Genomic DNA, 16,066 nt, shown 5'->3' on the forward strand with positions numbered 1-16,066 from the left:
GATTAAATTGTCTCCTGTTACAGTTATAAAATAGTTTAATAACAAGCAGGAAATGTCAATAGGCCAATGACATGAGCACATTGAAATGGTCTGTAGAAACCCACACACACTCCTACTGTACATCTTGGTGGGGACTCTTATAGACGTACATATTTGTATACTGTACTAACAGTATATTCAGTCTGCCTACCCCTAAACCCAACACTTACAGAAAACAATCAGCATTTTAACAATTTTCAAAGTAGGTCATTCTGTATGACCTCAATTTGGCAAATGAGTCCCCATGAGTGTTTGTGCATTCAGGTTAAGGAACCCACTGGGATATAAAACAAGTATACACACAAACCTCCATCTAAAGAAAATGCATTAAAAAAAAGAAACTAGGCCCAATAATTGGGCTAGTGTACAATATTTATCAGAATTACTAATAATCAAAAAATGCTTAGTGAAATTGATTGACTGATTGATTTGTAAAAAAGCTTCTACTTCTGACCTCTCTAAATGTTCCTGTTTGTCAACATTTCTTTTTAGCCTAGATAAAAGTACATTCCAATACACTAATAATATAGGTATGCAAATGTAATAAAATTGTGGAAGAAACTATGGTCACCATGTTGACAATTAGTAAGAAACACGTGTGCTTCACTGGAAAGTGCCTATACAAAGTGCCTTTGCAAACATTGCCCAGAATATCCCAAAATCTGAGGCAGACAGCATTGAGTTTCCTATTGGATTTGACAAGACCTAGCAGATCCCTATCAAAAACTCGTCTATCACCCAAGGTCGCAAAAATTTCCACCAAATATCATTTTGGGGAAAGATACAGAGGGTCAAGCCGGGCATATTGACAAAGACCACCCGGTTCCCATGAAATCTGAAGCCCAATGAAACATCACCTCTGTCCTTGGAGGATTAGAAGACACACACAAACTCTTCGTTTGACAGGGGTGACCTTTGGGACAGCAAAAAGCAAAGAAAGGATTGGGAGGGAGGGAGATGTTATCCTGCTCTCTTTTTAGATCAGACGAGGTTTAATCCGTGCTGTCATTCATATTAGCTGCTCTGAAGGGCAGATGAATGAAGGAGTGAATGGACGCCCGCTGTCAGTCACCATCGCAACTCTTTGGGTTCCCGGAAGGACTGGGGATTCACCCCTTTCTCTTTTCTTATCCATCTCCTCTGTATCTCCCTCTCCTCTTCTCAATCCGTCCACTCAAATACACACAGCTGCTTTTTAATCGCACACCATGTCCTTCTAGACTACTTCTACGACCATCAAGCATATACAAATAGTTTGAATATTAACTCATTAAAACTTCTTTGTTATTATTAACTATGTTTAGAATTATACAATGTTTTCAGCCAAAAATATGAAACTTTTTATAAATTTTGACTCTATTTCTACGAAAATCCCATTTTTGAGAAAAAAAAGTGGACGTTTTTGAAAATGCCTCTGTGGTTATGTTCGTGTAAACAATTGCAAAAGAAAGATTAAAATGAAATGAAAGAGGAAATCAAGAGATTTTGAAGCACCATTGATGTGATCCAAGACCTGTGAAGAGATGATGCCAACCATTAAGGACCTCAAGGAAAACTCAAACGAAGAGATGATGCCAACCATATAGGACTTCTAGACGTCTCAATAATCCTGGACCAGGCCGTATCCTGAGCAGATGCTGTGGTGGTCATGAAAGAGTGGAGCGCATGATACTGATTCCTGAAAAACCCAGTGACAGATGAGTCTCTGCATTGGTCCAGTGGGCCAGCCTGACCACCTGCCGGTGACCAACTCACACCTGCAGCTACTCCACGATAGATGTCCTGCATTCTCATAGACTGCAGCTCTGCACAAGAAGTTTGGCCAGAGGAGAAATGGTCATGCACAAATGACCCTGGTTCCTCTCTAGGTTTTTTTCTTCACTTTCGTCAATTGGTGAAGTTTTGTTCCTCGCCACTGTCGCCACTGGCTTGCTTGGTTTGGGATATGTGGTACTGCACATCGATGGATTTGCTCTTCAGTGTTTGGACTTTCTGCAGTAAAAATTAAACCACACTGAACTGAACTTCAACTTCAAATTATACATCGGAGACAGCGCCAAATACTTTGCCTGGTACACATAATATAGTGTTTTGGCCATTTTAGGTGATATATTAAAACGTGGATGTTTTTTTAAAAATGTTGTTGTGTTGATGTGAAACTTTTTTAAAATCCAAGGAAAAGTAATTTTGTTGTTTTGTGTAAACGTAGCCTTAGAGAACAACATACAATTTTTCTCCATTTCAAGGTCACTTAGTCCTATTTGAAGTATAAAAAAGTAAAAAAGCAGTTATTGGAAAAAGAAAACTGATGACATTATTCAGGTTACTCCCAGCTATTGGTGTTAATGTCCCCTGGTGGTGGTAAATTCCCTAATTATTGACAATCCTGGTTTAACTGACTGCATATCTTTCCAGTTTTCATTGACTTTACAAGATGGTAAATCACTCTTAAAATGACTGAAAATCTCTAACAACAGGTTGTGCAGATGAAAACCAAATGGATGACCCTTTCAGTCATAGCAAAAGAAGCTTTTCCCCAAATCTGTGATTTCTGAAACACTGTATCTTTACAAACACAAGGTTTGTTATTCAAACCCTGTCATCTGAGCTTTTAACCAGCAACTGCTTAGTGAATAAAATATCCACACATCAACGCATGTGAATGGCACCTTCACCATCTCTCTCTCTCTCACCATCCACAGATCAGGCATCAAAAAAGCAGGACAGCTCTATAATATCATAGGCGTGTATATATTTATTTATGTCTCTGCGTAAATCCCTCCGTCCAGCTGAAATGGTTTTTGGAAGAAAAGAAGTAGATGTGGGTCATAAATCACAGCGAGAAAGCGCTCGGACGACTGTGACACCAAGAGCTGAGAGAGACGCACAGATATGAGATGCTTTATCACGGAAGAAGTGAGAATAGAGAGCAATTCGGAATGAAAGACAGAGAAAGGACAGAAAGAAATGCTCGAAATGATCCCATCGGTGCTGGTTCAACCTACACCAGTGCATGAAGGACTTACAATACTATAGGTGTGCCGGTCTGTAGAGGATTTTAGACAAAAGGCACAAAGACGACCTTCCATCTGCATTCAGCATATTAAAATACCACCACACATTTCTCAAATGCTCTAAATTCCCCTAAATCAAGACTGATGAAATATGGTCCCGCCAGCATGGCGTAGTTAAGTCTGGTGTCTTACAGTGGGTCTCAGATGAACTCAGATCTCTCTCTTAACAGACATGTGACTATCCGTCATCATTATGAGCACTCGCAGTCTAGCGGGGTGAAGAGGTTAAGCGTCCACTTCTGAAAAAAACGCATGTATGTTCATTTAGGAACTGACGGCGTGTGTGACAGGCGGACAGAAATCAAAACAAATGAAGCAGTTACGAAGAAAAATGATAAGAGCTCATTTTCGGCGTTTTTAAAATGCGATCCATCAGCGGCACACAGAACTCGCATCGTCCCATTACCTACCGGGATGGAAGGAATAGTAGAGAAATTTCTTTTTGGGATAAAGAAGACGAGCAGAGGTTAGACACCAGGGTGAGAAAGGCAAGGGAAGACAAAACGAAAAGATGAAGGGGTGGGAGGGAAGATAAGAGAATGATATATAGGTAATCCCAGCCGCGGTAAAGATGTAACAGAGCTACGAGTGGTTTGACTGAAGCTTGAGAGACACTTTCAAGACGATGAGGGTTTGATAACCTGCGACAGCAGTAGCCGTAACTGTGTGTGTGTGTGTTTCTGTGGAGCTCGTCTCGTTGAATGAGACGGCCATTTACTCTGTGTTGATATTCTTTTGCTGCGAAGCCGTGGACTTACCTCTTTTTAAAAAAGAATGCTTAGATTAAATATTATGGCTGGTCTACTGGTGTTCACTTATATTTCGATGTAATAGCTGTAATTGTGCTGTTGGAGACAGGTCAAGCTGTGCTTCAATAGGCAGTCAAACTTCATGGCCTTTTAAGAGGAGTTATTTCTTTTAAAGAGCAGCCCATTATAGTCAAAGACCTCGCTGTGTATGATGGGGCTTTTCCAAGAAGACGTGAGTGAATTCCAACACAGTCTCAAGCAGTGTGAGAAATAACCTTTAAACCTGTATGGAAATGCAGTTGCTAGGGATGAACAATGTAATGGTGTCATATATATATATATATATATATATATATATATATATATATATATATATATATATATATATATATATATATATACATATCAGTTGATTTTAGAAATTTGAATTAATTTGATTTTGCTATATTAGATATCGTGGATTAAATTTTCTGTTTTCAGATTTAACTATTATTTTTTTTATAATTCAGTATAGTTGATGGTGGCTCAGTGGTTAGCACTGTTGCCTCACAGAAAGAAGGTTACTGGAATCTTGGCTGGGCCAGTTGGCATTTCTGTGTGGAGTTTGCATGTCCCCTCCTTGTTCGCATGGGTACCCTCCAGGTGCTCTGGTTTCCCCCACAGTCCAAAGACATGCGTAAGACAGTTGTAGTTTATGTAGTTTAAGGGCATCCGCTGCGTAAAACATATGCTGGAATAGTTGGTGGTTCATTTTGCTGTGGTGATCTTAGAAATAGACACTAAGACGAAGGAAAATTAATGAGAATAGTTAGTATAAACAATAACACTGAACTAATAATTAAAACTTATGAAATGTATTAACTTTAACTGGTCATATTTGAAGAAACATAAACAGAAATAATTTTACTAGCATACTAGACTCTAGAAATGTAAAAAAAAATGTCTGATAAGTACAAGATATTTACAAAATGTAACAATAAAGTAGTTTTTCCTATTTACAGCTGAAGGCAAAATTATTATCAGGCTTCCTATGAAATTTTTACAAATAGTTTACAAGTGATGCTTAACAGAGCAAGAACATTTTCACAGTAATTGCTATATATTTATTATTTATTTTGGAAAAAAAGTCTTATTTCTCTTAACTTGGTTTAAATAAAATCAGTAATTTTTTTTTTCCTGAATAATATTTAATTGTTAATTAACCAGACTACACAGAACAAACTACTGTTGCCCAGTGAATTCCTATTTACCCAAACTTGCTTAGTCAACCTAATTAAGCTAATTTCCACAGAATACTATTATCTTGCAAAATAACTGGTAAGCTATTATGTAACTGTCATCATGGCAACAGCCAATGAAATTAATAATTAGTTATTAGAAATTAGTTGTTAAAACTATTAAGTTCAATAATGTGTTGGAAAAAAATCTCTCTGTTAAACAGCACTTGGGAAACATTTAAAAAAGAATTACAATTTCAGAAAAGGATTAGTAATTTTGCTTTTGACTGTATATAAATATAGATATAATCTCATATAATCTCATTTACTGCAGAAAATTCTTTTCTTAGATTTTTTTTGTCTTGTTTCTAGTCCAAAGATTTAAAAATTCTTAAATCAAGAACCATATTCTAGGTAAGAAAAAATATTGCCTTAATTTAAAATAAAACATGGCAGATTGCATATGCAGAACGTCAAAACACTCGACTGCTTTGTATAGATTTTAGTAACTGTAATTCTGAATTTTTTTCAATTCATGGTCTCATTTTATTTGTAACACTGTAAGCTATGATATTGACTTGCTTTTTACTACAAAGAGTTGTTTCTGCAAGTAAGTAGTAATAGTAAACAATGTAAACAACAGGTCTCGGAAGACACAGTGACATAAACAAATGAATAACCATCCATAATTCAACACTATTTTGTCGGTGGTCGATGGGACGATGTTCTGTGGACTCATACCTTTCAAAATAAACTATAATATACAGGAATGAATGCGTGTGTGTTTTGCTATTGCAATGCTATTTACTCCATGTCTAATAAGCATTTTCTGTTTAACTAACACAAGTTTAGCAAATACATACTTTATGAGCTTCCAATTGAAAAACAACTATCTACAAAGGCTGCTTGAGGGTTGTAGCTTTAGACTGATGTACAATTTGTCAAGATTACTCATGTTTTTTTTTTAAGTAATACAGGATAATCCATTAACACCGACATGTGCAAAAACAGCACCCCAATGCGTCCACGTCCTGACGCAAAATAATCTTGTTTTGTTTTTTATTTTGACATAAGATTATTTAGCTTGTGAGAAAACAAGACAATATTTTTGCTTGTGTAGAATGTACTTCTTGATTTAAGAATTTGTAGATATTTGCACTAGAAACAAGACCAAAAATCAGCAGCAATGCTGACATATAATTCTTATTTGTACACATTCTGGCATAGTTCTTTCATGCCTTTGTCTATTTAGTTAAACTTACTTAAGAAAAGCACACTGGTAGTTATGTGGAACAGTGGTGCAGAGCAATGAAACACTAATTCCAACAAGTGCCCTTTGACCTAAACAGGACACGTTAATGGGCGACTAAACTGGGTGAGCAGAAACATCTAAACCCATTCAGAGAACAGAAGATAGTAGAACCTAGAAAGAGGTCAACCCTGTGAAACTGCTCCGGTGTGACAGAGTACGGCAGCCCCCTGGGGACACAAGACAAACACAGAGAGTGCATGCTTAAACACAGCATCACAGGGATGAGGCAAAGGTCAGCGCTGACAGGTGGCTGGAGACAACATCACACTCTTCCTCTCCGCCATTTATCTGAAATTCTTGCTGCATCCGAGGCTGCGTAGCTTGACAGGCTGTGTGTTTGTGCATAAGTCTGTGTGGAGCAGATGTTTAGAGTGTGTGAGTAGGCGAGCACTGAATGCTTGCATTTGTGCATCTGACAACACAGGTAAACCCAACTGTAGTTATAACCCAATTTCCTACCATAACTCACAATTCTTAACCTTTAATTCAATTCAAAATTTTAAGTTATTTAATCTCAAATTTTCGCAAGTTAAAAATGAAATCATCCTCAAGTTGTGTAATCACGTTTACACACACTACTTACTAGCCTTTTACATTTACAAAAACTTGGATTAGGAATTTATTTTTGTTTTTCCTATCCGTGGCAAGCATTTTCAGACATGTCTTGGCAATTTACAGCCACCATGCAACTGAAAAAAAAACATACAAAAATGTCACACTCATTGTGCAAAGACATTTAATATTGTCTCTTGCTCTAATACTTGCCTTTTTACCACCTATTTATAAATTCCAAACCCAGCCCTAATATCTAAATATTGAATTACCTTCAAATCCCATTCTATCCTGGTCTAATTTCAATTAAACCATATGCTGATACTATGAAAAAAACAACAACCATATGGCTAAGTATTCCATTCATTACATCACTGCATAGCTTAACTGGTTATATGTGCTCTTATAAATGTTACCATGCACCTCATAATCCAAGTTGACATAAAACATAATTGTCTATATTGTTAATGGCTAAAAATTTTTACATTTTTAGAAATAAAAGTTTATTCACTAGATATTTTTATTAGGTCACCTGTTGATTGTTAATACAAATCCAAACACACAGCAGTAACTCAATGCATTTAGGCCTGTTGACATGAGAAATAGATCTGCTGTGGTACGAAAGGGTAAGAAAGGTGATTTAAATAAGAAGAGCATCTCTGAACGAACAACACTTTAAACCTTGAAGTGGCAGAAAAACACTAGTGACACAAGCAGAAAGCCATATTGGTGACCCTCGTGTTAGATAAGCACAACAATCTGAGCTTACAATTCACAAAGGCTCGCCACAATTGGAATATAGAAGACTGGGGAAAAAAGCAGTCTGGTCTGATGCGTTACAATGCTGCAACATTTGGATGGTACTGGGGTAGAATTTGGTGTAAGGGATTTGGTGGGCTTTAATTATTCAATTTTTGACATGCTTGGGACTTCTTAGTACCAACTAATCATCATTTAAAGGCCAAAGCCAGTATTGTTGCTGACCATGCCCATTCCTTTATGACCCCCGAGCTATTCCCAGCAGAATAATGAAAGACTCAAACTAGTATCTTAAATGTGACAAGAATTATACTCAAATTGACTCCAAGTGCATTGGGATATGAGGAACCAGAGATTCACATCATGGATGTTCAGCCAACAAATCTGATCCCATCATGTCAATATAGACCAATATGTCCAAGCGTATGTTTCTGCATTTTTGCCATCTTGTTGAATTCATTCATGTTCTGCCCACAAAAGTTAAACTCATATTCATATGTTACTACTGGGTCTGTCAGATAACAAGGGACAGTTGTGGTCTGATGCCTATTGAGTTGGACTAACCCAGTGCTGGTTTGATTTCTGGTCATTGAAGGAATTGAAAGTGGGGGGAGAAAATTAACTGCACTGTGTCCATATTTGATACCCAGCTGAGGCGCCCTTGAGCAAGGCACCTTCCTTGGCCGCTGGAAGCAATAGATGCCCGCTGCTCCAGGTGTATGCCAATTTCCAATTCCTTTTCGAATGAGGCTCACTTTACTAACTCTATAACATCTTCAAATCTGTCTCTAAAATGATGACCTTCTCACTTGCTTTTTTTTTTTTTTTTATCCCACAACTAGTCACTCCACATGAGAATATTTAATGTGTCATGGGTCACAAGAAGTCACAAATAAGTGTAGTCCTAACCCTTAATTCAGAGTGTACCGGTCAATATGAATGCAATGCAATGACCAACAAAGGATGTCAGTTAAGGATCATGCTTTACCTGGGCAAATCATGTTAATCAGACTTTAAATCAGATGTTATTACACAGACGCATAAGCATTGCGAAGCAATTACACCATATGACCCCAAACTGATTTTCCAGAGAGCCAAACCCACATACACATCAAAAGCTTTCAGTTGCTAAAAGAATGAAGAGACGACCATTTACAACTTCAAGTAAAAGATTATCACATCAAACTTATGGTAATTCCATCAGTTATGCAAATGCAGACCCAAATCTCTAGGGCCGTTTCAACTTTCAGGAAATCAAAAGCCTCAGACAAAGTATACTTCATTCTTATTACTCAGTCCAATTCCTGATATGATCTTATCGCCTGTTTTCAGAGGGTGAATATTGTTGTAATATCCATTTGGGAAAATCAATAGAGATAGACATGTTTATATATATATATATATATATATATATATATATATATATATATATATATATATATATATATATATATATATATATATATATATATATATACAACCTAAACGCACACTTGTGGCCAATCATTCTTACAATATGAAGAATTTCAGTTTATTTCCTCCTTTCTCACGCACACACAGTTAAACTTCATTATTCCTGCAGTCAGTACTGCTTGCATCTTTCCTCATGTAACATCAAACCCTGAAGACATTTCATTACATGCAGAAAACCCTCCTCCCTCCACTCCATAATCCAATCACAGCGCTGCTAATGCACATCTCTAATGCAATCAGCCAATCACAGCATCCACGGCGGCCTCGCTGGTCACATGACACCCCGGCCCAGGCCTGTGCGAAGAACCATGTCAGGCTAATGTTATTTTAATGCATTTCTTAATGCAATTTAGCATTAGCCGTGCAACCTCCCTCCTCCCGACTCCGATTCTGCCCCACTGGACACCACAAATCAATTTCTGACATTTCTAAAGAGACGATGATCCCTGTGTTGGCACTGAGGAAGAGGGATAATGACAGCCTAATGCGATTTGAGAGCGCAGGCCAGTCCTGAAACAGGCTGGCCTCCCTTCACTTCCCCTTTACCAACATGCATTACTATTGGGGCTAATAGGCCACATTAAGACATATGGAGCCAAAATGTCCTGTAATTGTAGAGCTCTTCAGTTACATGTTTCCAGCTTTCCAGCAGCCTAATGGCCAAGACTTCACATTCATGACAAGACTTTGCAGAAGTTTGTCGCAAAAGATAAAGGAAACAACTGTGGGAGAAACTGAACAAAAAGGAAAATCGGTTCTTTTCTTTTACCTACCTTTGTGCTCATCAGAAGACAGCAAAGTTATGGTTTAGAGACATAACCAGGGTTGAAATTTATTTTAAGATATTATAATACCAAATACCTATTTTTTTAAATGTATCAAAATAAACTACAAAATACAGCAGCCAAAACAAGTATCAAAACAAAATACTGTATTTTTGTATATTGAAAATACAACAAAATACTTTTACAAGAGAGGATGAAATGTCTTCCATCCATAGGCCTATTCGACCAGTCAGTTTTTTCACTATTAAACTGACTCAGTAAACACTCTTTGATAGCAGCTTTTCTCTGAGCAAGTTTAAGTCAGCTTCTCTGCCACCTCATTCACCTCTACTTCTCTACATGAGTAGGTGTTCATAAAAAATGTAACTATAATATAACTATAATTTAACTGTTTCACTATACTGACATTTTATATATGATTGTTGACTCTCTAAAATACCTCTGCCATTTGTCTGTTATTTTCTTTGTATGTGATGCATAATGCCCATTCATACTACATGGACTGAGCACCTTCTTCAGCTGACCTTAATGTTAATGCGGCAGAGCGCTCGTTTTTGTGATTGTTTTAGAACTTTCGATTCAGTTGCCTATGGAAAAAATGACAAGGAATAATAAACCGCACAAAACGGTCAAACTACTTGCTCCACAAACAAGTGTTAGAAGAAGAAAATATCAGTTTCAAGCAGCGTAACAAGCTGTTTTTAACCTCTAAAAATGAATAGAAGTGAATGGGACCGGAAGTCTCAAGATGCAAACGCTCGTACACGAAGAATAAGGTGAATATTAACTAATTTTCTGTTCTGATCTCAAGCCTTGGCAAATAACTGAGAGAGTACCTATCAGAGGCTGCATATTTATGATGTCATCCTTTGGATTTCTTGCAAAATATTTTACAGTGTTTTGAAACTACAAAAATGCAAGACACAAAAGTGTTTTGATATAAAATATTAAGACATTTTCGTAAACCCTATCAAATACAAATTACAAAATACTATTTTGCATTTGAAATACATGTACCCTAAATACTTCTCATCCCTGGACATAACTTAAATAACAACAGATTTATAAATTATTTATTAAAACTTATAAAGGCACTACTTCCAGTTCTATGTTCAACTGAAAACTGAAATGCTAGAACGTTGATGCTATAAATAAAAAGGCAATTGTGAAATGCAATGAAATGTAATAAAAATATAAATAAAAACAACTCAAAAATTACTAATAAATGACCTATATAATAAAAATAACCTGTTGCACAAAAATCACATACAGTGGACCCGCATTGCTTACAAAATAATGAATAACAAAATATAATGTGGAATATGGAATCAACTCACTTGAACTTGGCGTTGACCTCATCTGCTGCCTTGTGATAGTTCTCATTGGTTACTTTGTAGAACTGGGAACTCTAAAGCATAGGAAAGAGGAAAAAGATACATCAAAATAAAGGTTGCACGCTTGCACTATAGCCACTTTCTTAATCACTCCATGTCACTTGGAAACATTGTGCATTTTAAATTGTGCTTCATACAGGTGAGTGAGCTTGACAAACCACCTGTAGAAACACTCTTCTCTCTTATGCACCTGACACTTTATCTAAACTCCTTCTTACAAGAACTCAATAATGAAACAATGTTTACTATAAATGTCCCACAATCATGTTGCACTGCTTGCTTCAACCTTAAATAACTCTTGCACGATATTCACCTTTAATACCTCTCTTGCACAATATCCTGCACAACATTGTTCAGCCTCATGTAAACATACTTATATATATATATATATATATATATATATATATATATATATATATATATATATATATATATATATATAATTTATTTATTTTTTTTACATAGCTCTTATGTCCATTGTTGTGTTGTATTTATGATTAATTATCTAGCACTGTTGTCCTGCAAGAAACAACATTTCATTCTTCTGTACGTCCACACATGTATCGGGATGGCAATAAAGCTCGACTTGACTTGATATTCCAGTATACACATAACAAAGAAGACCATTTACAGCATAAGAAGCTTCCATTAAAACAAACGTTCAAAGCGAAATTGGATAAAGGTACTGTAGGAAATCAAAGAAAAAAGTGTCAACACAGATGAAAAGGTCATCTCACTAACAGATGATAGCAATCTAAAACCTTATGAGGATCTTAGTGAAGTGTGTCATGTGTAGGTGGAGGACAAAACGAATGTCCGCACAACCCGGAATAGACCTTGATAAAGCGTTCGGGTCGACGATTCCATGGAATAACTGACATTTCAAAGAAAACGAGCAAAATGTCAGATGGACGAGTGAATTTGAAGATGTGACAACACAAACTTGCTCAAGCTACCTACATAAAGAGAGCTCTCAATCACAGCGAGACAGGTTCATCTCACATTCACCCTCTCTCTTACACACACAATCAATACAAATGAAAGACAACAACCATGAGGATCAATAAATATATCTTGGGCTTTTAGTGAAGCTACTGTATAGCTTCTGATGGACTGCACGTCAAGTAGAAATCATTTGTCTAGTAGCTTTTAGAGTTGCCAGACAGCAAAAACCAGCTTCCTGCCAAACATACCAGTAGATGGTAGAAAGGCTATTTACATACAATCAATAATATATATATATATATATATATATATATATATATATATATATATATATATATATATATATATATATATATAATTTATTTATTTATTTATTTATAACTAAATTATTTTACTTATATCAAACATATACACAGAAAACAGATATAAATTGTTATTTACACTGTAAATAATATCTGTTAATAAACAGTTTCCGTATTTTGCAGTTCACAAGTGAGTCCTTGAGTCCTTGATCTCTGCTCTCTGAAAATTCAAATTGACTTGTATTGACATTTTAGTAGTTTAAAAGAGTGTATAAGTAATAATATAGAGATAAATGAATTAGCAAAATAACAGAAAATGTCCTGGCAGTTTATGACAAGGTTTTGTACAATACTATATAACACCAGCCCAGACCCATCCATTTTTCCAATCCATTACTTTAAATATATCACTTTAAACTAGATATATCGGCGGCCATATCAATATGGGCCAATAAAAATTAGGCTGATATCTTTAAGCCGATAGATTACATAACTGTACAGAACTGCCTGCCTCACCCATGCGTAGGTCGAACTTGTTCAGACTTGTCTAGGGTACTATAACAGAGCTTTCCTCACATTGTTTATTCCTTTAAAGTCCTTCCTTTTTTGTGTGGTATTGCTGTGCGTTAATAACTCAGTGAGTTATCATTGTAGATATGTTTGATAGAGTGTCATTGGCTATGTTTCCATCCAAAAATGGGAATTAACTTTAAGGGCAAAACTGGATTATCGCATAAAAGATGTGCGAATAAAGCAGCGTTTCTAACCAACGAGTCAAAGCGAACAAAATTGTCACTTCCTGATTAACTGGCGCCAAATATTAAAAGTAAAAACAGAATTTGCAGCAGTAGGAGAAGCTGCGTCAATCTTTTCTTTATCTAATAAATTACTTGAGCCTCAGAAGTCAATCCTGACACGCAGTGAGCAGACGCCTTGATTCTGGAGGTCAATAATAATAGAATAACACTAATACATAAACGGTAAGGCATTTTGCCGGTTCATTCTGCTGTGGCGACCCCAGATTAATAAAGGGACTAAGATGAAAAGAAAATGAATAAATTAAATTAAAGCCATTGCTATTGATTTTATTTACTGCTAAGACAGAATTTTCCCATTTGGCCCTTGGTGTAAATTTGGATTCTATGTGTTTCTGTTACAATGCGAGATGTAGGTTTATTTTGCACAGTTGAAAGGCCCCAAAATAATGTTTTATTTCCCCCCAGAGTGGATGTTGACAAACCTGTCATCAAGCCTATTACAGAGTTGAGAGTTAAAGCCAGTATCGGGTATGAACTTGACTCTGAGCGGCCTGTTGTGCAGAAGCAGTGATTTTAAGAGCATGTTGTGATGCTGCTGATCGGATAGGTGGAGTCAACGCTAATCAGGGCCACACAGTGAAAGACTCTTGGCCTGCATAGAAACTGATTACATGCAAAGTAAGTCGGACATCCAAACACGCGTGGTCAAAAACTCCATGAGTTAAGCAGCGGTGTAATTTGGGAGGTCTGCCATTTCCCTTGATTAATAAGAGACCGGGATAAGACTGCTGATTTTGATTTCGGAGTTGGGCCACACTGATTTAGAGGCCCTTTCATCAATCTTAGAGTGCAGGTTTACCACCCACATGCTGTTTCGTGAAACCATAAGCCATCAAATTCATTCGACAAGAAACGAGTTTACAAATTTTCAATATTTGAGTAATTATTTTCAAAAAAGGTTTTATACTGTAGGTTTATATTTTTATTAAATAATTTAACAAATGTATGAATCTTTTTTTTAAATATGATGGCTTTGATACTTGAAAAAATAAAGGCATATTAGGGTTTTGGGACATTTTAAAACATTTTAAAACATGTATCAACTAAACTAAGCTTTGAGCTTCGTCACAAAAATGTCAGATTTCTTATATTTTAGTTGATATCTCAGAGCCAGTCATCAGGTACTGCACAAGTATACGATAAGTAAAACCCCATCTAAAGTAGGGCTACGCAATATATCACTTGAGCATCGATATTCCAATGTGTGCGTCAACAACAGAACAGGATATGCAATGTTTAGTTGGGATTATAGATGACCAGAAACCACATGTGAAAACACATGATTTGTGGAGACGCTGCAGAATTGAACCAAAATAGAGTGAACGTTTATCATCTGCATGTGTTTTTTTAAGGCCTGTGACTGTGAGCATTTTAAGAGAGTTTAAAGATTTTTTGTAGTGCAAGGAAGTTTAATAAAGAGTTATTTATATGATAAGGACTATGCAGTGTTCTTTTACTATGCACTGTAAAATATGTTATTTTAAAATGTCTTAGACATTATATTACATTTTAGGAAACTTTTCTAATATTTTGGAACAGTGAACATGTCGGGATACATAATTAAAATAAACCATCGACTTCCACTGTCTTCAAAAACACAGATTTCCTTGCAACACATAAAAACACTTCTCTACATATACCTTAGAAATGGTATAACAAAACATGTTTGCGGTTTTATTAACTTGACGTTTCCAAACAGCGGTAAACCTTGAAACTGGGTATCATCCCATATCCATATCTGGAGTTACTTTCTCCAAAAAAAGAAAAAAAAAAACAATTTATTTCACTGTAATACTTGCACTTGTGTTTATTTATGACTGTAGTTTGTTTGTAATATGTATATTACTTGAATGATCCATCCATCCATCCAATAGAAAATACCCGTTCCACACAGGAGCTCTCAAACTCCTTTCTCACCTTCTGTTTACAGGCTTCTTAAAATAAAAGCTTAATCTGGCGCTCACAGGGGTGTTATGAACTAATGAAAGAATCTCCTAAAAGCTACTCGTGCCACTGACAGTGCATATAGGTGGTGTTTTGGGAAACAGCCCCACGTTCAAATTAAATCTCACAGGCTTTATAATGAGAGATCTGAGCAACGGCGCAGTAATCAGCAGGCTGTGTTATCTCTCACAGACCAGAGAAGATGTGGAGGGAAACCCCCGCTGAGTCGGCCATTATGGCTCAACAGCATGGCGGCCATATTGGCTCCGTAGTGCACCGGCAGAGGCGCGAGACCGAGCTTTAACAAATCAAAGCTGGCGACTGCAAACAGCGAAGAAAAGCAGGGTAGAGGCCTGTGGATTCAATCCTTTCATCATTGCCTCTTACTGCGGGAGACTGCGCGACAAAACAGAGCAGCTTAAATGTCCCAAACAAACACAAATGCTGCAACTCTGTGCAAATAATTATACAATAAACATATTCAGAACAACATATTGGTGACATTTTACAACGTTTGGAATGACTTTATAATGCGAAAACTATGACAAAAAATTATTCATATCTTTAGCTGTAAAGGAAAACAAGGGGACATGACTAGGAGTGCAAAACTCAAGCTGTGCCTCTTGTCTAGATAAAACTCGGCTAATTAAATTAACGAAGCCTCATGCGGAGACAGACGCTGTCCCTTTTCCAGTGTCTCGTC

At 36.5% G+C, this 16,066-nt stretch overlaps 1 protein-coding gene across 6 annotated transcripts in view; it reads right to left on the reverse strand.

Moving 5' to 3' along the window:
- chchd3a (coiled-coil-helix-coiled-coil-helix domain containing 3a) overlaps window positions 1-16,066 on the reverse strand; it is a 113,586-nt gene that overhangs the window by 11,953 nt on the left and 85,567 nt on the right. For all 6 annotated transcript variants that reach the window (NM_001309796.1, NM_214804.2, XM_073945917.1 and 3 more), the window contains one exon: window positions 11,298-11,368. In NM_001309796.1, coding sequence (NP_001296725.1) covers window positions 11,298-11,368 — 71 coding nt within the window. The remainder of the gene's footprint in view (window positions 1-11,297; window positions 11,369-16,066) is intronic.

This window comes from Danio rerio, chromosome 4 (genome assembly GCF_049306965.1).
Source record: "Danio rerio strain Tuebingen ecotype United States chromosome 4, GRCz12tu, whole genome shotgun sequence".
Classification (NCBI taxonomy): Eukaryota; Metazoa; Chordata; class Actinopteri; order Cypriniformes; family Danionidae; genus Danio; species Danio rerio.